This window comes from Chelmon rostratus, chromosome 3 (genome assembly GCF_017976325.1).
Source record: "Chelmon rostratus isolate fCheRos1 chromosome 3, fCheRos1.pri, whole genome shotgun sequence".
Lineage (NCBI taxonomy): Eukaryota > Metazoa > Chordata > Actinopteri > Chaetodontiformes > Chaetodontidae > Chelmon > Chelmon rostratus.
In genome coordinates this window covers 27445004-27472311 of record NC_055660.1, presented here as the reverse complement: position 1 = coordinate 27472311, position 27308 = coordinate 27445004, and the positions used below count along the sequence as shown (strand labels likewise).

Below are 27308 nucleotides of genomic sequence, written 5' to 3'. Positions count from 1 at the left end.
TTCGTAGTAGGTAAGAGCCATGGCTCTGGGGGTTTGCATGGAAAAACCTATGCGTATATACAGTATATTCTATTGCTGCGTGGTGGAACAAAATATACTTCATTTATCATATCCACCATGAGCAATTTTTCTAAATCTTCGTGTGATTTTTGAATTTGTTTTCACTGCTAATAGATTTTTGTAGTCTTTTTGTGCAAAATATACAGACACATTTTTTAAACTTTATTTCTTATTTTTTATTCTATAACTTGTTCCTTTACCAAAATGGCAGTTCTTCAGTTTATGTTGTCTTGCAAAACATACAGTGCTGGACTTATTAGCACATATGTTAATACATCCAAAACACAGTCCAGACTCTTCAACGCTATTCAGTTTACAGTATGATCTTAGGTTGACATATTCTGAAGAAAGCTGCAGATTTCATTACAGATTCTTTAGCAACATGCACAGAAGAATACAATTAATAGAATACGAGAGAAACTCAAACAGACTCAAACTTAATAGCTAAACAAACTGGTCAGGAGAGCTGCTCTGTACTGGACTGCCTTCTGGACACCATTGAGGAGGTGGGTGAGAGGAGGATGTCAGTCAAGCTGACATCAATCATGGACAACCCATGCCACCCACTGTATGAAGGGTGGGGGTCTTAAGCAGCTCGTTCAGCAACAGACTGCTGCATCCACTGTGTAAGAGGAACGCTACCACAGGTCCTTCACACCAACAGCTGTCAGACTGTTTAACTCAAGCGTGATTTAACGTAACACTGTGTCGATGCTGTTTCACATCACAACACCACAATGCCCACTACCCTATTATTTATGTTAACATTTGCTAACTTATCTTGTGCAATATTATATATTTTCACTGTGTTTATATATTTTTATTGTGCAATAGCCCAAAGACACTGTATTTAATAATCCATATTCTATTCATGTGCAGTTCAAAATCCACTGTGAAATTGAGCCATTCTTCACAAGGCAATATTTTTTTATATTATTTTGTACATAGTCTCTATAGTTAGTTTTATTTTATATCTTTTTATTGTCCATTTGTTCTTCTTGTCTCCTATTTATTCTTGCTGCTGTAACTAATGAGTTTTCCTGCATGGGATGAATGGTTATTTTAATGGTCGATCATAGGACAAAAACAAACACCAAGTATATGGTATTGTATTGTTAAGATGTAAAATTGTAGTAGGATCCCAAGTTTGCGTGATTGACTGACCTCCTGGACACAAGATGCACTCTGCCTGCCGTGCTCAGATGAAAAATAATTCATAATTTGGGATCCTACATATTTAAAGAGGAAGGTTACCTTACAAAAATAAAACAGCTTGAAGATTGTTTCACGTGACAATGTTTTTAAATGTTTTTTTTGTTTTCAGCTGGCTTTTGAAAGACAAAGTTGTGGATAGGCAGTTTGTTCCAGCAAGCAGGACCAAAGTGACTAAAAGCACCTTTACTAGATCCACCACTTTGAACACAGTAGCTTGAAAACGTGTGATTAAGATCCTTAATCAAGCCTGATTTCCATGAAGTGTGGCAGTTTCAAGGTCTTGAAAAATGTTATCAGTGACCGCTGTGCTTTTCCTGCTGGGATAAGTTCAAATGTCTGCTGGGATATTTGCTGCTGTTGGTGTTGTTGCTGTTTATGTATTCTTGGAAGCAGTTTTGTCTTTTTGGATGCTGTTTGCAATCGAGGTCCCATTGGTAGTCCGCTTGTTTGCCCTGGTTTTCCAGTGGGTAATGCAAACAGCCAGTACCATCAACAGCAGCCCCGAACTCACAGCCACACAGTACCAATGGTGAAGGAGAAACCAGGAACCTGGAGATAAAACTGAGGACGTACAGAGAGAGAAAATAAAAATGAGGCTTTTAAGTGTTTTTTTAGAGCTCACTGTGTAAAAGCTGTATTTAATGAAATCACATCACATCCTAAGATAACGACACTTGTTCTGAAAACAGCTGCGCTGCACCTGGTTGTTATATGCAGTATGCCATGATAAATGTGCATATGTACTATTAGCTCCTGCGGCTATTACACGCCTGTTTTAAGTTGTGCCTTGACAAAAGTCACCTTTTTGGATTTATAGTTTTGGACTGTGCAACAATTTGGAACCTGCCATCCATAAATTTACCTCGAATTATAAAATATGATCTGAACTGTCAAGAGAGGAGCATGCTTTCCAAGGCCTGAGGATCCCTACACCCACAAGCCAGATGGCTACTACCACCTGTAGAAGGATGTTACAAGCATGAAACAGAGTGCAAACGAGCTATGGTCATTACACTGCTTCATTTCAACAAGCAATTGTGCAAGACAAAAGAACAAGGCCTTTATTGTCTTAATCGCATGATGTACATTAGCTTTGATTGTGATTGGCATGTAAACTTGTCTGATTAAGTTTTATCAGAATTACCACAATGCAAAATATTTTCTCTTACCTTGAAGCTTTGTTCCCCTCCCAACCGTTAATTGGGTGTTCACATTAGCAATACAATAGTACAGCCCAAGGTCTCTCTCCTCAACACTAGCGATCCTCAGTGCCAGAGATCGGTTCAGCAACTTCACTGAGAAACGAGGGCTAAGCTGAAACCCTGAGAAAAAGATTGCAGTCAGAATCAACTAAGACTAACTCCTGTGCAATTAGAACTTGCAAAGTTGTCCCTCCTTCCTAAACCCCAAACTCTGCATCTCAGGAGGAGTCAAGTGATAAGCTGCTATTTGTCCAAGACGTCCAATCAAATCCACAATCATGTGTGGCATCAGTTTTTGCTGTGAACTTAGATTCATAACAAATTTGCCTCTTAAATATTATGATGCAGTGTGCAGGTTACTCGTGAGTTCTATACTCACTAAAGCCTTAGTTCGGTTGAGTTTGGAGCTCAGTTTTTCATGTTTCCGAAATTGTTCGAATCAGCATTTGAAATCATGTACTACCTTGGACTGGTTGTCCTTCTCTGAGGCTGGCACAGAGAACCACCACGGGGGTGAGATCTGGTTGGTGCTTAAGCCATGTTGTATCATAAAGGTAGGAGATGTTGCAGCCCAGCGTGACCGTTGAACCGAACAGGACATGTTGGACCTCAGCAGCGGGCACAAAAGTCATCAAAGATCCAGCCATGGCGATAAATGCTGGAGGGCATCAAATGGACAGTAACTTTGCAAAAGTATACTGAGTTAAAAACATTTGAAACAAATGGAAATAACACTTCACTGACCTGAAAACAATTCATTTTTAAAACTATCACATTTTGGCACTATCTCAAAGCAGGGCTGGGTCTGGGGATATCGGGCCTGTATTCTTTCCATTTCATTTTACTCCTGAGTCTACAGCCATTCTAACCCATTTTGACTAAATGTAGGTGGTGCCTTTCATAAAAAAGAAAGTAGAAAAAATGTCTCTCATGCAGTCACCCTGACAGCAGTTTTTCTGGAGTACCTCTGGAATCAATCTTAGGCTCCCTTCTTTTCTCTATCTAAATTCTTCTGCTGGGTTACTTGTGTGTAAAGCAGATGATGCCCGATTCTCTCTTAAGCTTAACTCTGATTAATCATCTAATGTTACCAATATTATATTGCATCTCTCTTAAGGGGTGGATGTGACAGAGTTTCTAACACTCTAAATTTGCAGATCCTTCGGGTGGCCTGGGTCACACAGTATACATATAGTACGTAACCTGTTATGAGCAACAGCTAAGTCTCACATCCTGATATGGGGTTTCCTAATTGTTTTTTCAACGCACTTGATTACCAAGGTTTATCATATTTTTTCAGTACGGTGCCTAAAGCTCTGGAACGTCATTCCTAAGTTAGCCAATTTAGCAACATCTCTTAAATCTCTTGAAATAGTTGGTTTTATTATTCTAGCTTTTTACAGTCTTCATCTTGTTTTTCTACCCCTTCTGTTTTTTATTTTATTGTAATCTCTTTTACAGACTGATACAATAAAAAAATATTATTACGTTACCATCTACTTGCTCTTGTTTAACGTTTGCAATGACCAAATAAAACAAACATAAAACAGAACCATCCTGCTGCTACCACTATAGTCAGTACAAACAAATCAAGCTATGATTTCATCATTGTAATCCACACGCGCTCTGTCGCTGTCTCTTTCCACCTGCCAGACTCAAACCTCATCTGAGAGAAGTGAAAAGTGCAATTTCCTCAACTTTAAATCAAAGTTATTTTCTGACTGTCTATCCAAAAGTATAGGATACATTTACTACTCACCAACAGAAATTGTCATAATCCAGAAAGACTTCATTTTCTTTCCTCTTGTCTTTGAGGGCGGTGGCGTTATGGTCTAACAGACCACAGAGACTTCCTTTTCAAATGCCAAGCCACGGTTACTTCTATACTTTGACCACGTCTCTTTACCTGTAACATGTTTCGGTTAGGCTGTGAGTCAAGTTTTCCAGTTTCCAGCAAAGTTCCAAGCGGTCATCAATTCATTTTAATAGTTTACGCTTTTTAAATTGTCTTCATAATTCCATCTATGTAACTGCTTTTGTATTGTTTCACTTTTATTTTAAAGTCACTTTCATTTATCTATCATCTTAATTTCCAATAATCTTACTGTTTTGATATTTACTGTCTTAGTCTTACAAACACATGTAAAGAACAGAACTGCGCTAATATGAGTAAAAGGTGCTAGGCCTATACAACTGCAGACCGATGGATCAGTGTGGGCTGACCACAAATAACAGGTAGTCTAAGTGACGTCTCTGAGAACAGAACTGCAAAACACGTCTCTGTGGTAAAACTCTGTGGAAAACATGCAATAAATTACCCTAATGTGTACGATGTTGTACATTCTAGTTAGATAACTTATAGCTTAAACGTACCAATATGTAAGGATGTGAATTAATTCATGTGTATTAATGACTTTGTATTTGCCAGTGTGTGGATGGATTGTAATGCAACTTATGAAATGAGACCTCCCCAAGGTTCTCTGTTGTCTGTAACAGCCTGTGGGCTCACTGCTATGTAAAGGACTCAAAATGGATTCTGCTAAAATCCAAAGGATGTGACATTTTGCACGCTCCCTTGCGCTTCTCTTCTGCTCCCCTACAGCAAGTGTGCAGCAAAAGCAAAAGTTCGCTCAGAAATGGAGTCAACTACTGTAAAAAAAAACACAGTCCAACACAACAAAGTCCAAAATCAAAGCTAACATTAATGTATGCAAAATATCATGATATTGTGGGTTCAGCTGGCTAATGTCAGTCACAAGCCTTGCTGTACTTTGTTTTTTTGCCATATATAAACATGGCTCCATTTGACAGTTGTTAGTGCTCACTGGATGTTTTATGTCACAGATAAACATGTAAAACCTGTTCCTCACAACTATAAAAGATGTCATTAATAGGCTAAGGGTTATATCATTGTAAGGGACTGAGTCAGCAGGTATGAAGAATCACAGAAATACAATTAGATCATTTTCAAAATAAGGATAGCAACAAGTTTATAAAAAGCAATAAACGAGGTCAGTTAAAGAGAACAAAGTTCAGACTGATAACTAAACAATGTTAGAATAGAAATGAACAGACAAAGCTGGTCTAAAAAAAAGACAGAACTAACCTAATAAACTGACCACAAAGGGGAACATGTATAATGGCTGATGAGATAATTTTGGAAACAAAGGGGTAGCTCAAAGACAAAACACCACCAACAAACTCTAAATACAACAAACTGAACATTTGGTATTTTAGTTACAATATTTTAATAATTAAGCAAAACAAAGGTACCAAAAATTAAGAAACTATAAAAACAAAATAAAAACAAAATCTCTAGCCAGAAATTAAATTCCCCCCATTCCATTCCATACTTGGTGCAGTCTAACCAGCCACTTCCTGCTCTGCTACAAACTTATAAACTGCGTGTGTGTGGTCATGTATTACTCCTGTTGGGGGGAAGTAAATCTGTTATCACAGTCACATTGTGGGGACTCACCTCCATTATGGGGACAAAAGTGCCCATAATCTAAATCATTAAACGTTAGAGTGAAGACTTGGATTAGGCAAATAGTGGTTATGGTTAGGTTAAGTCTCCAGGAAATGAATGTAAGTCTATGTAATGTTCCCATTATAATTGGAAACACAACTGTGTGTGTGCCTGTGTATTAGAGTGAGTGAGTACAGCCCCCCCCCCCCCCATGGCGTAGATGACGTCGGAGGTTAAAGGTCCACTCAGCGACAACAACAACACGGAGTGTCATGCTGGACAGAGCAGCATGAAGTCAGTCTGAACAGCTCCGCTTGTTGTTGCTGGATAGTTGTCGAAAGTGTGACAAAAGCAATGACGGCCATAGCGGTATGTGTATAAAACGGCTTCGCTTTTAAAACTATCGGACAGCGAACTGAGATACGGAACAGCTGGATGAAGGAGCGTCCACAGGTAAAACGCTAGCATTAGCATGTTTGTTGGCTCGCCAAGTAGCTGTCAACGTGATGTTAGCGCACATGTGCAGCCAGTTCTAACCAGTGGAGGATTTCACAGAAAAAAGACAAGCGCCTTAACAAGCCAACTGTCAAATTGTGGGCATAACGTTAAAGCCGTCTATTTAAATTAGCTACTACAGTTGCTAACATGTTCAGTCAAGTTGTATTGGCTGCCACCCGATCAACGAGCATGCTGCCGTGAGAAGTTAAGCTAACGTTAGCGCTCTCAGAGCATTTGATACTGAGACGTCTGTAACTTGAATAACATGGCATAAGTTATACTTGACGGTACATCATTTCGGACAGGGCTAAGAACTGGTTGCCAAGGTCTGATTTAATCTCAAAGGTGAAGCTGTGCCATGTCTCAAACACAACTACCTGGTGGAGGCTAAGCTAACGTTAGGCTTTAGCTGGGCCAAGTGTTTTGAGTGTAGACAGGGTTAGCCCACAGGTTTACTAAACATGCTAGAGCATTATCAATATATGTTGTGATATGGTATATTTTCTGGAATTGAATTGAGAAAGTGTTTGTACATAAAATAGCTTTTTTTCACATATCTGACAAATCAAGGTACGCATAACCAATTGTAGTGTTTCTCTAATATCTGCTTTCTATTATAACAGTGTAGAAGAGGTCACAGGCCTGTTCGATGCCTATTGCTTGGGAGACATGTTTCATAATTGTACAGCAATGCTACATTCCTCAGTGGGGTGAAAGTGTTAATGAGCCCTTGGGTGAATGTAACACAACTGACTGACTGTGGTCTCTGTTTCAGGATGGCAGGAGTGTTTGACATAGACTTGGAGACTGAGGACATCAGTGATATAGAGGTCGGTATCCCCCAGTCATTGATAAGACAACTGCTGAGCAGTTATTAGCTCAAATACACTAGAATGAGAAAACACTTGATTGACTGTCGAAGGGACAGATACAGGAAATCTTTCCTGCCACATGCCATTACACTGTACAATAACAGCTGAAAATAATAATAATAATAATAATGCAATACTTCTTACCACTACTGTTTGCTTTTGATATTTTATTATTATGTAAATAATTTTTTACTGCTTGTTATTTCGATATTTTATTATATATAGTTTGCTCTTACAGTCACGGTACACTTTATTTTCACTGCCATTTGCTTTTGATATTCTTATTTTGATATTCATTTGCATTTGATATTCTTTTTGTGCAATACTTTTACTACTGTTTACTATTTGGCTATTTTATTATTATTGTTATGTATATAATCTTTTTACTGCTCGCTATTTTTATATTTTTATTATGTATAGTTTGTTCTTTATAGTCTTATTTTCACTTATTTCACTGTGTGTAATGCTGCTGCTATCTATCTATCTATCTATCTATCTATCTATCTATCTATCTATCTATCTATCTATCTATCTATTTGCCTCAGTATAGTTGATTTCTGTTTTATGCACAATTTAAACACAAAATCATTTTTTGTCTTAGATAAAAGGTAAGCTTGGATACATCACCATGAACACTTTAATTCTAAGACGTTAAACACATTTGTTCGTTTTTTTTAAGTGTCGTTTTTCTTTGGCTTGTTCCCCGTCTGTAGGATGATGTCTGTGACTTCACTGTGACAGAACCAGAGAAGTAAGTTGAATTTCCATTAATTTTTTTTTTTTTTCAAAAAAGGATGCTGATACACTACAACAATAAATTTATATAAATCCTGCTATTTTTCTGTGTCATGCTCATCCCAGTGTTCAGACGGAGGAGGTGGAGTTGACCAGTGAAAGTGTCAACAGAGACAGTGAGAGAGTAGGACCTGACTGCTTTGAGCTTCTTACTGTGCTGGGAAAGGGAGCGTATGGCAAGGTGTGTATATGTATGTGTGTTGGGCTATTTGAAAGTCATAGTTACTTTACAATATGACAGTCTGTGTAGAGTGTTGCATTACTGATTACACTGCTTTTGCGTCACTTTCACCAAAACCACAGAAATACAACTAGTTTTATTATATTAAAGGTATATTACAGTTTGTAATAATAATGTTATCTACTATAGCCTCAGAATAACCTGTTTTCTATGGCAAAGTTATCTTACCTTATGATTGCTTTTGTCAGGGATTTTGCTGACAAGCTTTATCAGATGTGTTTCTCCTATTTTTGTCTCTCACGCAACAGATTGACTCTCATTTGTAGTCTTTGCAGCTGTCTGCACCAGCTCTCTGCAGACTCACATCTCAGCTGTATCTCACGGGCATAACCACGGCCTGATACATTTATTTATGCGGGGTTGATTTTTTTTCCAACAATTAATGTGTAAACGCAAGTTTTATGCACAATTAAAAGGCACTGATTGAATATATTTATCCACTTTTTGCAACCGAGGCGAAGCAGAGAGTGCAGACAGCAAGCACACACACACCTGCTTTGCACCAAATTTGCTGAAAGCTGAAGCTATAACGGCGGGCCACATTACCCATCATGCCATGCTGAAATGAGTAGTTTTTGAGTTTGCTATTTTGTATTCAAAAATGCAGATGTTACTTTGTAACATTAGTGTTTGGACAGTAGTGTTTGTAAGGTGTGTTCAGAACATGGTGGTCTACTTGGTAATTGTTATTTTTGTGCTGGTTTATTGTTTAACCATTCGTTAGGTGGCTGTTACGTTTCTTGAGGACAGCTGTATTGAACAGTGGTGTTTTTGAGTTTTAATCCTCTATCAATTTCATTAAAAGGTTGGCAGTGATGTAAGCTGCTGAATTCTTAATAGCCAGCAATAACTGTTTTATTAATATTCTCCCAATCATGTTGCAGTATATGACTTTGTTAAAGGTGATATATTACTGTAACATCTTACTTTTGTAATGCATTACCCCCAATTGTAGTGTTTGCGTGCTGGTGTATACATACATACATACATTTGACACGTTTTTAAGATGACATCTTTCCTTGAAATGGGTACACTCCCTCTCTTTCCGCAGACTTTTTCCCTTGTGTTTTTATTTATAACTATGTAGAAAAATGACCCTAGAAAACAAAATGAAGTAATATTTTCATTGTATATCTGCTTTAAGATGTATTGAGGTTTAATATCAATTGAAGAGAAGGAGAAAAGAAAAGAATTTATCAGCAAGGTTTTAATTCAGATTTCTGAAGTAGCCAGTATTGATTCTTAAGTGGGTAGGCGTTTCCTTGGAGATACTTCTACTGATAATCATTTACTACTACCACAGATAGTGTAAACATTATGCCATGATAATAACTGTTTATCAGATAATGTTGGATATCTAAAAACAAAATGCAAAATGATTTGTTTTTCTCAGGTTTTCCAGGTGAGAAAGGTTCAGGGTGGTCAGACGGGGAAAATATTTGCCATGAAGGTCCTGAAAAAGGTACTTTGTCACACCCCACAGCTTCCACCTTTTTCCTGACGTTTTCCCCTTTTTTTTAACGTTTTCAACAGTCTACTGTACCCACTTATTCATTTGTCCTCTAGGCTAAGATAGTGTGTAATGCTAAAGACACGGCACACACACGAGCCGAGCGGGAGATCCTGGAGACAGTGAGACACCCGTTCATCGTGGATCTGCTCTACGCCTTTCAGACTGGGGGAAAACTCTACCTCATACTGGAGTGTCTCAGTGGTAAGTCAGGCACTGAGGGATGGACTGATGGATATGCAGGAAAAAAAAACATAGGAATAAAGAGAGATACCATGGTAGAGGTGGATGGAAAAAAAACAGATGAATAGAGAAATGGATGCAGACTTGATTCTCTAGTGCCACTAACCCCACTAACCTATCTGTACTGTTGTTAATCACCAGGAGGGGAATTGTTCATGCAGCTAGAGAAAGAAGGCATCTTCATGGAGGACACTGCTTGGTAAGGACTCCTATCATGGTGTGTAAATGCTTGTATACAATTTGGAGAACCAGTTTTACTTGCAAATTAGCTTTTTTCTTTTTCTTTTTTACCTGAGCATGATAATGGTACATTGTTGTATTCCTCGTCAGTCTCACTTTTGCAGTTTAGGTCAGATAAGTCTGCCTCTTGTTTAAACCATGGACTCTAATTATATCTGTCTGTGTCTAGTTTCTACCTTGGAGAGATCACATTGGCCCTAGGTCACCTCCATTCCAACGGGATTATTTACAGAGACCTCAAACCTGAAAACATCATGCTTAGCCACCAAGGTAACACACCACATGCAAATAAATATGATCAATACACGTGATTGCCATGAAAAGTTGGAATTTAAGGCTGTTGAAAGTCAAAATTTTACTGTCTAAAAATGCAAAATAACCCTAGATACATCTGAGTGCGTTGCTGAAATTTTGTCTTTCAGAATTCATGTGTAGTCAGCAATTGTTGTGGGGAACAAACTGATAGACTGAATCACCTGACATGTGACCTGACAGCTGAGCGCAGCTCTGATTGTGTTTGTAAATGGGGCAGTATTTTGATTTACTGAATTTAAAAGATAGCTCTCAAAGTCATTATTTCTCACATGGATATTTGCAGCTATAAGTTGTTTCCAGGATTTTTTTCCAGCATGAGCTCAAATTTTGATCTCATTTAATCCAAAATGTTACCCGTTTGAATGGTTCAGTTTTGTCTAAAAATGACCTTAGTTGCCCTAATGAATCTGAGTGGGATGTGTTTGTTTTTGTTTCCTGTTCTCTGTTTCGCATTGTGGTTTTAACATTGAAACCTTTTCTGTGATGGTGTCATTTCCTCATTGTTCTCATATGAATTCACATTAGAGATAGTGTTGCTTCATGTTCTTACTTCATGTTCATTCTTGTTTTTTTTCTTTTTTTTTTTACTTTTTTTTTATTATATTATTATTTTTAATGTCAAACAGAACAAACAGAATAACATATAGACAGAATAATAGCCTTCACATTTTAATACCATACTGGCCATGTATTCATTGGTCAAAAGTTCATTTGGTTGTGTTTTTTTTCTTTTTAAAGGACACATCAAACTAACTGACTTTGGCCTCTGCAAGGAATCAATTCACGATGGAACTGTGACACACACCTTTTGTGGCACCATCGAGTACATGTGGGTAACACTGCATTCACTCTAACATAAACACACATCTAGTTCACCCACACACACTGCTACACTCCATCTGTGCCCACCTGTAAAACTGGTTCCTGCTATTTTCTTCTCCATCAGCCGTTCAATAGGAATAAGAATGTGTTATGCCCATGTTGATCCAGGAGTCTCTCCTGTATTGTAAGACACAAGAAATTCTAACATCATTACAGAACATGAATGCAGAATTGTCTAATCTAATGTTGTAAACCCTAACGCTACTACTGAGCCGTTTTTCCTGACCCACACACATCCTCATACTTGTTCACAAATTTTCAGGTTTGTGTATGTCTTCTTTCTGCCAGGGCTCCAGAAATCCTGACCAGGTCAGGTCACAACAGAGCAGTAGACTGGTGGAGCCTGGGGGCCCTGATGTACGATATGATGACTGGATCAGTAAGTTAGAACTGTGTGAGGGAATAGTTATTCATTCTGAGGAAACAGTCAGAAGATGGTGATGGTAGTTTTCATTTTGTTCTCTTTAAACTGATATTTGTGGAATAAGAAGTTGGCTCCATCTTGTATCAGTGGTCTTGTGCTCATGGTGTGTCCCCAAAGTGTGTGGCAACAGATGAGGGTTGGAAATGAGACTGACCTTCCAGTCAAAGGAAAACTTTTTGCAAGCAACCAGCTCTATTATTGAGAAGAGCCTAGATGAAGTCATGCCTTCCCCTCCTGAATATTTTGATTGTTTTCCAAAACTCCTCTTGAGCCCTTACGTCATTTCTTATAGCTTTCATTTATGACTATGCAGGCTGAGGAGACAGTTTTTAACAGACTTCACATCCTACAGCTTAGCTATGGTATGTAGTGAGAAAAATGATGAGGCAAAGAGCACTTTGGTTGTAGGGATCTAGCTGTAACTCATTACAAAATGTTTACAGAATAACTGCATCATTACATCAACAAACTGCACAACAATGTATTGTTCACATCTCTCCAATCTCATATTAGATTGCACTAGACTTAAACATTATTGCTATCTCGTGGCCTCAGTTAGTCACTGTACCCATTTTCTGAAATTCACAATACAAATGAAATATTTTTTTATTTTCACTTAAAGGCCAGAATATGTTTAGAATATTTATCATTTCTAACTGTTTAACACAATGAGTAACTGTATTACTGTGTCAATGGACAAAAGATACAACACAGGCTTCATAATGCTCTAAAGGCAAGAGAAATGAAGAAAGTTCAGAATGATTCTTTTGACTTGAGAAGCCTCTCTGAAGATCTCCTTCAGTAACTACAGACTTTTGTGATTCTCCACTAGCCTCCATTCACGGCTGAAAACAGGAAGAAGACCATTGATAAGATATTGAAGTGTAAACTCAATCTGCCCCCATACCTGACCATTGATGCCAGGGACCTCATCAAGAAGGTACTGGAGCCTACACACAAAAACACAAACACAGATGATGGTCAAGTGATGATTCATAGAGATTTTTGGTATTTTGTCTCATTCACAGGCAATATTCAGTGTAGATAGCAATGGGTCATTTTTTGATGTATATAAATAACCTTGAGTCTTTCTTTATTCTCACATGATGTTTCACTCCACAAAGATCACATTTTCAAAAGCACACATTTTCTCACAAAAGTGAGAAATTTTATTTTCCTTGGATCATTTCTCATTGTCGGTGAGACTTCCACCCTCAATGAAACCACTGTGACTGTGTTTTTGATTTGCTTTTTCTTCTTCATATCCAACATTAATGAGTTTCTCCTCTATGGAGCCTAAAATGTGCTCTGCCTCATTTGACCATGGTGTGTTAATCTATGACCACACACAAAAATAAAAGATGGAGGCTAAGAAGTATGGAAGTTATGAATGTTCTGTCAGTTGTGGTATGTAATGTGGGTCTGCAAAAGGTTGCCACAACTTGTCTTACTACAAGATGAATTACAAGAAATGGGATCCTCTGATATCAATTGTGAAGCAGATGCATGCCGATGACCAAAATAAAAGAATTCTAGATTATTCAACTTCTGCATTTATATGTTCATTTGAAATGACACAAAAACTACAAATATCCAAATATCAAATCTGATCAATTGAAATCAGATCAAAATCTTTGCATGTTTAATTTAAAATCAGAAGTGTCAAACGTCATTTGACAGTTTCTCTTTCATTTGACATAATGCTGCGTTAACGCCCTATTATTATTATTATCATTATTATTATTATTATTATTATGTCAAAGGATATATTTTGCAGTGAAAACATGTATGCTGATGTTTGGTCTTGTATGTCACCAATATTATAACAAATCTAACATGAAAATAAGTCCTTCCATATGAATTATTTTAATTAGTTTGTTTTCTCCAATTGTATTGTAATCTAATGAAAAGTATCTGTCTATCCCTCTCTGTTTTACTTGCATTATCTTCTTGGTATGACTGCTTGTCAGAAAGAATATTATGAAAATGATTCGATTTTTCCAAAACTTGCGTACTGTAGCACCCAATCATGAATCCTTATAGTAAGCTAGCTCTATCTTCTTTCAGCTGTTGAAGAAGAATCCAGCCCAAAGACTTGGCTCCAGTAAAGCTGACTGTGCTGATATCCAGGTAACGAGTTAAGATGATTAAACTCGCCAAGTTGCAGAGTTGAGCAAGATGACAGCAGGAGGGAAGAAGCTGCTCCTGAGCATGCTTGTCCTGGAAGGGTGATTCCTGTAGCACCTCCTAGAGGAGAGGAGGGCAAGCACTCTTTGGCTGGAGTGATGATGATAATCATGCTGCATGCCCTCCACAGACACTGCTTGTCCTGGAGAGTCTCAGTGGTTGGGGGTGGAGTTCCGGTGATGCAATGGACAGTTTTCCCCACCCTCTGCAGTGCTCTCTGGTATGAGACAGAGTAGTTGCTCTAGCTTACTGTAATGTCAAAGTTTACCAGAATCTGAGGAGACAAACACTGTCCTGTTGCTATGATGGTCTGTTGTGGCACACCACAACAGCAGGTGCCTGTAGGCAGACTCATTGTTGATATTGATGAGACCAACCACAGTCGTGTGGTCTTCAGCCTTGATAATGGTATTGAAACCATGTACAGGTGTGCAGTCGTACATGAAGGGGGAGTACAGGAGAGGACACAGAACACACCCTGAGGCTTGAGGAGGTGTGGTTGTCTAACTTAACATGCTGTGGTCTGTTGGTTAGGAAGTCCATCATCCAGTTTCAGAGGGAGGTGTCGATGCCAAGGTCGGTGAGTTTGGAGATCAGTTTATAGATGGGATCATGGTGTTGAACGCTGAACTGTAATTGATGAACAGCATTCTCACATAGACGTTGTCCAGGTGGGAGGCGGCAGAGTATAGCGCCGTGGAGATGGCGTCCTCTGTACGTCTGTTCTGGCGGCTGGTGAATCTGTTTATGTAGTAGGTTGGATGAACTAGGACCAGCCCCTTGAAGCACTTCATGATGGTGGGAGTGAGTGCAACAGGGTGGAAGTCATCCAGGCTCCCTGCAGTGGAGCGGCATGATGGAGGTGGTTTTGAAGGATGGGACAGCTGCTCGGGCCAGTGAGAGTTGAAGATGTCAGTCAAGACTCTTCAGTCAGCTGCCCAGCACGGGGCCTGAGCATATGTCCATAGTTGCAATCAGGGCCAGCAGTGCATTAATCCTGCTCAGTGCAGGATGCTTGTTGATGGAGGAGAGTGTAAGCTGACAGTGGTCTGCAGGGAACACAGCCTTGATCACATCATTTTTGTGACAAAGATAATTCACAGTATTGAGAGGACAGTGACAGGTATGACACTGCTTTTAAGTGAGGAGGAAGTGTAGATTGAGTGGAAAATTGACTTTCAAATGATATTAGCCCCTTTGTTCCACTGCAGAAACATCCGTTCTTCAGGCACATCAACTGGGATGACCTGCTGAACAAGAGACTGGAGCCGCCATACAAGCCACAGCTGGTAGGTCATCAGTTGCCATTTTGCACCCGTTATGTTAAATAGTAGCTTGTCAATTAATATTATCCTTCTTATTCTGGGCTAGTAGAGTTAGTTCTCAAACACTACTCTCATTCTTTTATGACTTCTTTTCTTCTCAACTACTGTACGTCTCTTTTGTATTTCCAAACCTCTCACTGTCTTTTGATATATTCTTACACATCTTCATATCTACATACACCTTAATGGATCTTAGTTAACCTTTTTGTCTGCCTTTGTTTTCCTGTCTGGCTCTCCGTAGCATTCGGACGAAGATGTGAGCCAGTTTGACACCAGATTTACAAGACAGACACCAGTGGACAGTCCAGACGATACATCACTCAGCCACAGTGCAGAGCTCGCTTTTGCTGTGAGAGATTATTCTTCATCAGAGTTTTTATTTATTTATTTTCAGTTTTTATTCAGGCTCTAGAACCAATAGCCTACTGGAAATGAAACCTCACTTTCAGCTCCAGTAGTTAATCAGTTTTAGTCACGTGGACTGGCACCGAATCCCGATGCCACACGTTTCAGCAGGATTCAAAATTTGGTTATTGAAGAATGTGATTATTAGTTTCAAGTGGCTCTATTTTTCGGACAGTGTTTAAACTAGATAGATTCAATTGTGCCAAATTGACTGTTTTCTGAGTGTTTTCTTACATTTAGACTAGTTGACTCATCCAAGTTTAAACTTCTGTGTAATTGTCAGGGAAATGAGCCATGAGGAACGTCATTAGTTTTACAGTAACCTTATCCATGTATGACTGACTGTTTTAAGAAATGATCATTTTCCAACAGGGTTTCACCTACGTTGCTCCATCGGTCCTAGAAAGTCTAAAGGAAGGCTTTTCATTCGAACCACGAACACGACCTGTACGCCGACACAACAGCAGCCCACGCACACCCATCAGGTAACACACACATAGAGATATTTTTTGATATTCTGTCAGTATATTTATCTCTTAGTTTGGCTGGTATGTGGTCAGATGAAATAGTCCATGATTTAAGTCATCAGTCATCCTTGCCAAAAGAACTAGTATCATCAGTAGGATGTCTTCTTGGGATGCAAAATAAAAAAAAAAAAAAAATTATTAAAAAAAAAAATAATAAAATAAATAAATTAATAAAAAAATATTTTAAGGCAACTTAGGTACAGGTTCAAATATGTCACAACAATAAACACTCACAAAAATCAGCAAACAAACAGCACCAGCCATTAAAAAAACATACAAAAGCAATAAAATCAAACCTAATAAGCCGCATGTCAACAAACATTTATCATTTATCACCAAGCACCAGAACACCAATTACATTAAATGTCAACGCATACTATATCACACCAGGTGGTGCATTAAATCTGTGATTTATTAAAATAGATGCAACCTTTTTTAAATTATGCTGAGGTATAATTAATTAACTAATTAATGCTAACCATAACCCATAATAACATCATCCTTAATTTGATTTCATTGTTGTGCATATACTGTCTGTACTGTTGGTATTGTGGCTAAACATCCCCGGCCACATTCAACATATTTTATATATGTTTCCAGCGTATCAGCTAGAGGTCTTCATGGGTCCAAAAATTTGGACCTGAAAAGAAACAAACCTTTGTGTCTTACCTAATGTAACGTCCATAGCCTTCACCGCTGTGCCTGGCTGTGACTCATAATCCATCATTGTCCTTTCTCATTAAGTTATGACTTTATTAGCTCCTTTACAACTGCTGGCTGTAGTGGACGTCTTGTTAGTTAGATGTTACACAGTTGCTTTTAAATCCTTGCCTTGTTTTGAGAGCTAATCTGATATGTGTAGCCTGCGTTACCCCAATCCAGTTTTCCTGCCTTTAATTTTTTATTTTTATGCCCTTTATTATGGTGAATTATGAGATAGTTATTATAGCTGGAGATTTTAAACATCCATGTTGATGATTCCTCAAACAGATTTGCTAATGAGTTTTTAAATATTCCAGTCTTTTAATCTTCCTTGACATGTGTCTGGGCCAGCCCATACACATGGCCCAACCTTAGATTTAGATTTTACTCTGGGCCTGAATGTCAGCTCTCTTTTCCATGAGAATGCTTTTGTATCTGAACACTGCCACATTATATTTGCTGCTCTGTTGGCCTGTTGATCTGTTAACCCTTGTGTCCCAGCTTGTTCTTCCCGCCCCATCAAAGACAACTAACTAGTGTTATTTCTATGGAAAAAAACAGCATTCTTACAGCAGTAGTTACGTGGAGTGTCTTTGGAAAAAAAGATAAAGGTTTTGATAAAAAAATAACAATAATTTTATTTATCTTCTTTTAACCGTCTTGGTTACCATATTTTTTTCTTTTTACATGTCCGTGCGAGAGGCAGCTGTAACCGGAGGCATTATGTCTTGGGGTTGTCTGTCCGCCCGTCTGTCCATCCCATTCTCGTGAACGCAATACCTTATGAACTCCCTGAGGGAATTTCTTCAAATTTGGCACAAACATTCACTTGGACTCACGGATGAAGTGATTAGATTTAGGTGGTCAGGACAGCCCTGGTAGAGCACATGCCCCATGTTCTAAGACTGTGTCCTACCGCTGCAGCCCAGGTTCGATTTGCTCCATGTCGTCCACATCCCCGCTCATTCGGACACTGAATTCGTGATCTTGGTCTCCACCTTGAATCTTTTTACTTTTCAATTTGTAGCTTCTTTGCAGTAACATCCATATTTGAAGCACTGTAGTCCACCACAAGCTCATTGTTCTGCTTGTATTGAGTTTCAGGTGATTTCAGGTTTCAGGTTTTCATGACATATATAATGAGTCTGGACAGACTTGGATGTTAACTGCAGCTTGACTGATTTGCAGAGGCGTACAACTGCAAGGCACTAATTCCAGGTCTTGGTCTATTTCTTTCAGTCCTCTGAAATTTTCCCCAGCTGGACCCTTCAAGTCCAGCATCGATGGAGAACCAGACCTTTTCTCTCCAACCATTTCACCAGCAGCTCCAGTTCCAGTACCACTGGAAAACGGAGCTGCCAGTCAGCCAATCAGGACGCCTGCAAGGAACAAGAAGCAGAAAGGACATCGGAGATGAGCTGGGAAAGAGCCAGCCAACGCTCCAAGACCTTGGTCAGATTCACATTTTATAGTATACAATCAGCATTGACGCACAGAGCTAAAGTGTTTTGTTTTTGCTAGTATCATGCATTTCTGAAATGCTTTAATAAATACAGTAGTACATGGGGCTTACGGTTCAGGACTTTCTGTTTGCCGTGTTAACTACCTACAGGTAGATCACTCGACACCAGTTCACTGAATCCACATGGAGTTTTCTTGCTTTAACTTTGTGAAGACAGATAGAAAAATTTTAATTTATCTGGAATGGTCATTGTATTGTGTAAAGCTTTAAGTTTCAGCTTGCATATGTCTGCACTTGTATTTCACACCGTGGCACTTAATATATAGGAAATAATGACTTGCATAACACTATTTTCTACAAAGTGCTAGAAAGAGGGCAACAGAACCATTGTTTTTTCTCCGCCAATCATTGGTAACAGTGGTTCATTTTGCATGTACATATTAGGACAATTACAGCAGAGAAAAGCTGTGATGTCAAGTGTTTTGTTTCATCAGTTCAACAGCTTTTGATGAGTTCATCAGAGTTTGTGCAAAGGAGGTCAGCTATCACAGGCTTAAGTGTTAATTGGAGAACTGATGAAGGACCACTTGATTGAAGACCTGATTCTTTTCCATTAAGGTGGAACTGTGAAACTGGCCTTCAGCTGTCAGGATATCATGTAACTTTTCTCCACAAGCTTAAAGTAGGCAAATGTTTTCAGAAGTGCATCATATAGAAGTCAACTGAGTGAAATACTACATTGCACACAGAAGATAATGTATTTGGTAATGCCAGATTTGATCTTTAGTGATCACTTCTGACTGAAAATATGTTGACATTCATCAGTGTTTGTCATTTCTCTGAGGTTTTTTAACAGAGCCTTTGTGTCTACTGCCAAAGCTTTAACACATCTTATCCTCATATTGTACAAACGGACCAATCACACTTCAATAGAGTGCACTTGACAAGAGGGACATACTGTATTTATTTATTTGGGTGAATCTTCATGAAAATATTGTATGGTCTATGGTCTAAACACATACATTCATATAATTAATACAATGTAAAGTCAAAGTCGGCTGTTAAAAGTGGTGCTCCTGCAAAATAAATTGTAATCTTGTATGAAAAGAATATTTTGGGTTACAGAACAAAGCTATTTTCACAAATGAAACCTAGGTCAAATAGTATTTTAGAAAAATAATGACAATCCGAGACATTTTTGAAGTGTCATTGCCTAACATATCCTGTAAGGGGTGATGCTGGCTTAAGTTACTGCAGGAACAATCTGCTAAACACTAATACAGGACTCGGATGGATCACAGAAATGCTTTGAGGTTCATTTGATGCCAAAATTCTTTCAGATTTTCATTTTTTTTCTTAGAATAAATTACTCATTGACCAAATCCTGGCCCATGTCACTATATCTGTTATTACCTTGCATAAAAATAAAACTTTGAAGTATGCATGATTAAGGCACTAAAACACAGGCAGCTCTCTAAGGCAGCAGAGACAAAATGACCTTAAGCAGGGATTGTAAGTGTAAATTTTATACAATCTTTTCCCTGAATACAGTGATGCATATATGTATGTATGCACAATTAGAGGTGATGGAGTGGACAAGTATTGTTAGGAGTAATAATGGGGTAAAATGGGAAAGTTGCTGTAGTAGAAACACCCACAAACTGATGCAACTAACATAGCTGGCTAAATTACCCATTTGCTTCAATACCCCAAAATGTTGCCTGTCTGTCATCGCTTTTACTGGAGAGTAAAGAATCTATTTTATCAAGTGTTCAAAATTACATCAATAAAAAATGAAATAAATAAGCATATGCATTTATGGAAAGTAGGAAACCATAAACTCATGAAATAATCCAATAAACCTTTGGCTAAGATAGCAGCATGATTCTAGGGACGGTGTCATATCTGTTGATTGTCCATTCACCACTTTTCACCACTGAGAGGATGAACCGTAATGATTTTTGTGATCCCCGACTTCTCCCAAGTGCCACCAACAACTTAGTTATCACCCGTCCAGGGACATATCGCAACATCTGCTTGATGAATTGCAGGATAGCATTTGTGGTTTTGAGTGAAATGTCAGGACAACTAGTGGATGGATTTCCATGAAATCTATGAAATATGCACATTCATGTCCTCAACAGAATAAGCACAGTTTAATGATCCAATACGATTTCATCTGGCGCCATCTTCAGGTCAAATGTTACTTCGATTACATAGGAGTAGTACATACTATAGTTTTAGCTGTAAAAGTAATCATGTTCCCATCAGCCTGCGCTGCACTGTTTTTTGTGTAAAATTATCAAATGTTAGCATGCTAACATGCTAAGCTAAGATGGCAAACATGATAAGCATAGCCTACCTGCCAAACATCAGCATGTTAGCAGTGTCATTGTGAGCATGCTGACTTGCTGCTTTGAGTACTGCTGTGCTGAAGTAAAGCTTCAGCAAGCTGCTAGCATGGCTGCAGACTCGTGTTAGCTCACATCTGTATTCATTGGCTGTGTGCTCTTTCAGACAGATGAAATGTGTTGTGGAGGAAAACAGACTTAAGAAGAAAGACATTTTGAAATAGAAACTGCTGGAATTAAGTAAAATGACCAGCAAAACACTTCATAATAACAATCTTAATTTTTAAGCATTTATTAAGTGAGTCAGATTATTATATAACATTTTTTTTCATATGATTATTTCATAAAATCTCATTTATTTAATATTAAACATATTGTGTCTCCAAAAAAATCAAGCTGCCTAAATCATGTTTTCCTGCTCCTGTTTGCAGGACTCTTCTGCTCACAATGACTGACATAATGTCAGACCAGTTCAATCCTACCTTCTTCCACCAGCCTTCCTTCATTAGCACTGGATAAACAGTCTGTACATGCTTGATGCTGAGCTGCGAACAAACAGTGTGTCTCACGACTGTGTGAATTGTATTATATGCTATAGAGAAATCTCTTCACACTGCAGTTTGTTTCTGTAATTGCACTGTATCTATATAGTGATGAAGAATGAACTGTGGTACATCATGAATTGTAAACGAAGTATTTCTAATGCAAGATAAAAAGGACAAAGACACAGGGCTCTGTTTTTTTGTTTTGTCTCATATCTCAAGTTGTCACACTCATTGCACCTGGAACCTCTGTTAATTGTATTCAATTTTGTATATTTATTTGCATAATGAATAATAATTATGGGATGACAGATACTGTGGTGGGAAACTACACCTCTGAAGTTCATGGGAAATTTCTATTTTAGACACTGAATTCGAAAAAATCTGAGTGGATTACAGTTTATTTTTGTGAGGGTTGCAGATTTTTTTCTTTTTTGTGGTGTTTTCCTTCTAACTGATGAATGTGTAATGAATAAAAAAACATTAATTGCTGAATTGTTGTATTGAGAATTTTATTTATTCAGCTAAAATGGAAACATTTCTGATGGTCCAAAGAAAATTACACAGCACACGCTCTTTCAGGATTCCCCTTATAACAGAGGGTCTGATATCACAGTGGGTCCCACATGTAATAATACCAAATGAGATATTCATCAATATTCCTTAGTTCCTTAAGCAGTGAATAAGCCTACATTGAAAGCATCAGTAAAAACCATTACAACATAAATACCTTCTGTCTTGAACAGTTCCTAAAAACTTCTCCGCTTTTGATCAGGATCAAAAATTGTGCGGTCTACATGTTGAAGTATCCTCGTATCATGCTGGAGTATCCTTGGACAGAATACACCCCACACTCATATGTTTGTGCATGTGAATGGTTCCTGCTCGAGCAGGTGGCACCAACATCAGTGTATGAATGGGCTAGTGTTGGAAAGTTTAACTGACAGTCAATCACGATGGTCTGTCCCCAAAATTCTAGAGAGATGACTATAACACGGGGGGTTATCATTATTTTTTTAGTTTTTAACTTTTGAGTTTTACGTTGTTTTTACCTGTTTAACACTATATCAGTACTACTGTCATTGCATAACTGTACTGTCACAGTATATATTGATACAGATAAAATCACAGATTTTTATTACCATGCATAGATGCCATAAGCTAAATTAGCTTGATATTTGGTTTTCCTCATGGAGCAATGCATGATCATAATCCTCTTTTAGAGACCCAGTTTTACAGAGTTAAGATGTGTAGGGAGGCCTGACAAGACTGGCTAGGACGTTTGCAGGCTCAAGAAACTACGTCCAGGTCTAACACAGGTGGTTTATTTACAAGGCAAAAGTGGCACCATGACATGTGTATCGAAAAATATTTACAAGGGAAACAAAAGAACAGGCTTAACTGAACAAAACAACTAGTTGTAACACTACTTAATTTAACATCACGTCCACACAGGTACCTCCAGCTCTCTAACAGCCAAAAAGTCACTGGTTAAATAGCCCCTTCTATCAGCAGCAGTCAATCTAGTCTGTACCATCCATGACGTAGGTGACTACAGTCCTGCTCCTGACAACAAGGAAGTGATAAAGGCATTCATTCTCATTGACCAAGTAGAATCACATCAAAGTTCAGCATATACCATACAATTGCAACTATACATACAAAGATCACAATCCACATAATTTAGCCTACCCCATACTTGGACTATGTATAAACAGAGGAAGTGTTCAGACACCCCCTCCTGTTTTTTTCCTGGAACACATGGTGGGTTTGGTAAGTAACAAATAAAGAAAATGATTCACTTATAGAACAAGCAACTGAACCAATAAACCACAACAAAACTTAACAATACTTGTCTGTGTTACTTTAACAAGAAATGATGGTATGTTAAGTGTAACCAAACATAATGCAAAACACCACAACAACAAACCAGGCATAGTAAATTACAGAGTCATGATGGAACCATGGCTGAACAAACAATTAACAAGCATACCAAGACTTTGTTGCCCATCCAAGCCTGCTCCCTGTCAAGTTCCAGGAGCCACCTGAGCCAGTAGCTATCCCTAATCATTTATCCCTTATCGTTTATGGCTGGACCACATCAAAGTCAGCATAACATTCACCTTTGCCAGTTTCCTTAAAAATGGACTCCTCAAACTAGACATGAGGGAACAGCTGAAACGGGATGGTGTACCTGGAATCACTGAAAAACTAGTGGATCAGCAGATCGAGGAGGAACAGGCAGGCAGACCATCATCATGATTGAACACCCTCTTAATGAGCTGACTGGGGTGAAGGGCAGAGAACTTCTTCATGTCCCTCTGTTGGACCAGGAGAGGATGCAGCACATTAGACAAGTCCATAAGAGGCATGTTGAGTGCAGTCCAGGACAAACCAGGTGTGCTCCTGCACACTCAGACAGGCACCATCTCCAAGGAGGCCATTGTCCTGCCAAACTACAGGTGTGGCAGAGGGTCCACATCGCTTGAGTCTTTCCAATTGCATCTGAAAAGTTTCATTTCAGGTCAGTATGAATCACTATTCATCAACAAGACTACTTATTTACAGTTTAACATGTCATTTTACTACTATTATTATTATGGAAATACTGACAAAATGCTCACATTGGTCCAAAGGAACGAGGGCCACCAGCCTGAATTTCCAGCTGTACCCCCTGGAAGGTCTCAACAGATGGAACCAGGACCGTGAAGCCCAGAGGAGCTAATGGGTATAGATTACCTATACCGCCAGACAGAAAGGACCCTGCAAGATGTAAATCCTGACTCAGAGAGGAGAATAGTAACTCAATTCACTGCACTCATTTTTTTTCTCCTTTTCTTCATTTTGCTCCTTCCCTCCGCTCCCCCCTACAGACTATTGTTCCCCATCTTTAAAGGTTTACATTGTCTATAAGACTAGAAAAGCTCTTTACACATACAAAGAAAATATCACACTGGAATACCTCTAGCAAACTATTTCAGAAATAATTTTTAATGATTTTATCAAAGGCTGTGGTTGCATAAATAAAATGCAAATAATAGAGTTTTGGCTTCAATATTCAGCAACTACTTCCTTTAGAGCAGAAATACACATATCAGTGCCACGTTTTCTTTTAAAGCCAGACTGATTATCAGTAGTGAGAACAAACATTTCCAACCTTGTTAGCAGGCTTCTCTCCAGCACTTTAGAAGGAATCCTGGCAAGGGCAACCGGTCTATAATTATTCATGCTTAGTTTACCAGGCTTGTCCTTAATGACAGGCACTAACAATACAGAGGTGATAGAATGTGGAAGGACACCATGAACTATGAAACCAGTAAAACACATGGCAGGCAGAGGACAAAGCCTTTGAGTGGCATTCTTTGGGTGGTGTTTTGTAGTGATCCATACCACAAGCCTTGTTTTCTTGTATCATAATTGCATCATGACCTCACAGCATGTTTTCAGAAAGATCTTCACTTTCAGCTACAACTGCATTATGCTCTGGCCACAGCTGTTTTGTCTGGGCCACATGCACCATCAATGTTGGTTGGTAAGGAAGTTTATAGTTATTGATAACTGACATCTTTCCAGAAATCAGAATGGCTACTATTCTGCAGTTTCTGGAAAGCGAATCATCTGATCTCTCATTGTGTTCTCGCTTGCTCTTACCATTCCAACATTCTGCATGTGGTAATCTTAAATGGCCACAATACAATGATATACAGCCAAAACATACTGTAGATCCTTAAATCTGAATATAGATAGCAAACATTTAGATGTCATTAAAACAAATATTGTTATTCATAGAATTTTTATGGTATTATCAGTTTTTATTGTGCTTGGACTAGGATAAGGCTTCATACTGTGGTCCCATTGTGTTTTCCAGCTGAGAAGACCAGATACAGTAACCTGCAAAAAAATATTCAGGCAGAAAAAAAGCAGAACAAACAACAACACGTGTTCAAACTTCTGTTACTCAATGCCACTAGCACTTACAGTTATTCTGATAAAACTTGAGAGTTAAGATGAAAACCATGCGTGTACTCCAAATGGTTCAAGAACAGCTCTCAATTTACTTTGGGTATGCCTTGAATAGGCTTTAGGGTAATTTTTACTGGAATGGTACAGCGTTCATAAAACAGCATATTTAAATGTTGCATTGCTAAGTTTTTTTATGTTCAAGCAATGACCCCTTGAGGGTCATCCTTTAGAACCAACACCACAGGGCTAAACCACTCACACAGAGAAGGCTCGATGACAGCATCTCCTCCTTCACTTCAGAAACAAGTCTGGCTGGAATGCTGCAGGTGGTGTCTCTGATTGGCTGCTCTCATGTGAGCAGAGACTGATCTGATGTTCAATGAGATGTGTGTAACCTGGCTTCAGACTGAAGAGCTCTTTTGCCATGCAGGCTTGCAGCCTCCGATCTCCGATCTGGAGACGATGTCTCTGTTGAAGAGGGAAAAGACTGCTCCTGAAACGCGTCCTGAAGCACTCTTAGCCCTCATACTGGGGTACCTGCATGTGTTTTTGTTTAAGGAATTTTAACCCACCTGTATGTAAAACAAAGAGGCAGAAAACTTTCGCTTGTGCATTTATTCTGCAGTACTTGCGTCCAAACGGGGTTTTTGGTCCCTCCTAAACACAATGCGCCCTCCAGTGACCAGTTTCAATATTACACCAACACAGTGACTATAGTACAATTAAATTGGCATTTAAATCACGGTTTAAGGCAATAAATTATAGATATTGAGGGGTCTGTTTTCTAAACAGATCTAACTTATTTTAGTGATGAATTGTCCCATAGTCCCAGAATGAAATGTACTATAGTCTCAATGACTGTTTAAATGTCTTTTATGCCATTTCTAATTCCTGTAAATGCATTTTTAATCCTTTACTCTCCAGTGATATTGTCTGATTTTTTACAACCCTCTACATCTGCACTTCTCCTTGCGGGCCTACAGTGTCCATGTCAGGCAAAAGGGTGTATCAATAATGGGCATGTTAATGAGGGAAGCCCTGTCTCCTCTCTTCCCTGGAGCTGGTAACTGACACTGTGGACAAGACAGACACTATTTTACTGTTGCAGTGTACTGTTCGGGCCTATAAAGATAGGAAACCATTCTAGAAAAATGTTTTTGGTTAGCTTTCAATTCAGCATGGATAGGGAGATTACAGTTTAACACAACCTAATAGGGCAGTTGTTCAAAAGGGCTGTTGACCTTCGACCTGGATAGCTACCTCAGCTATGGGATATTTTACCATGTCAGTGATTACAGAAAACATTGTCTGGGAAGCCTGTCCTGTCTGACAAGGGCACGATTACTTCCTGAATGTAGAAGAGCTACAGAGAGTCCGTCTTCAATTAACACACCTTTGCATGGTCCATGGTGTTGTGAAAGTTCATCACTACAGACACAGAACGGGCTTTACTGGTTAGCAGTGGAGCTAGCTGAAGCGGCCACTCATCCTAAAGCCTCTGACCAGCATGAGCATCTCTTTTGAGTGTGATCAAATAATGGTCATTGTCCTCGCCTTCACTGTAGGCCTGAATTTTGGGGCCTTACCAGCCAGGAAACATCACCAGACTGGATCAGCCTCAGGCCTGTATTGGATTGCTGGGATGTGGGGTGGCTAGGCTGGAAGCTCTATGGAAGGGGTGGCTATGGCTGGCGAACTCTCCATCAGCTGCTGACGAGCCTGTCGGTCCTGCCCTACCTGACCCTGGTAGTGCCAGGTGAGTCTTGGCACATCCCCTCTGCGCTCATTAAGCACGTTCAGGTATATTTTTACGTTGTTGACATCCTTTTGTGCACTGTGTGTTACCAGCAAAACAATGTCATTGGGACATTCAGTTGT

General features: G+C 38.9%; 1 protein-coding gene and 1 gene segment (V, D, J or C); one reads left to right on the top strand and one right to left on the bottom strand.

The window, feature by feature from the left end:
- Positions 1-271: 271 nt before the first annotated feature.
- LOC121604634 lies at positions 272-4287 on the bottom strand. The segment is given in 4 exon segments: positions 272-1836; positions 2445-2597; positions 2941-3135; positions 4237-4287. Coding segments are annotated over 4 exon segments (570 nt in total).
- Positions 4288-6198: 1911 nt separating this feature from the next.
- Positions 6199-21962, top strand: LOC121603819 (ribosomal protein S6 kinase beta-2-like). 2 transcript variants are annotated; one of them, XM_041933063.1, is made up of 17 exons: positions 6199-6399; positions 7220-7274; positions 8030-8067; positions 8178-8292; positions 9746-9814; positions 9919-10066; positions 10247-10304; positions 10515-10615; positions 11399-11489; positions 11831-11921; positions 12799-12906; positions 14034-14096; positions 15365-15442; positions 15720-15827; positions 16256-16368; positions 18352-18564; positions 21357-21962. In XM_041933063.1, the coding sequence occupies exons 2-16, from the start codon at positions 7221-7223 to the stop codon at positions 18527-18529; spliced, it is 1413 nt and encodes a 470-aa protein (XP_041788997.1). In that variant the 5' UTR covers positions 6199-6399; position 7220; the 3' UTR covers positions 18530-18564; positions 21357-21962. The 2 variants fall into 2 exon arrangements, with proteins under 2 accessions (XP_041788997.1, XP_041788996.1); XM_041933062.1 differs by having other exon boundaries at positions 18352-21962.
- The last annotated feature ends 5346 nt before the right edge of the window (positions 21963-27308 follow it).

Coding starts and splice junctions, on each gene's coding strand:
- LOC121603819 (XM_041933063.1), top strand. CDS start 7,221: ATGGCAGGAGTGTTTGACATAGACTTGGAGACTGAGGACATCAGTGAT. Junction 10,305..10,514: donor TTCATGGAGGACACTGCTTG/GTAAGGACTCCT, acceptor GTCTGTGTCTAG/TTTCTACCTTGGAGAGATCA. Junction 15,828..16,255: donor GTGCAGAGCTCGCTTTTGCT/GTGAGAGATTAT, acceptor ATTTTCCAACAG/GGTTTCACCTACGTTGCTCC.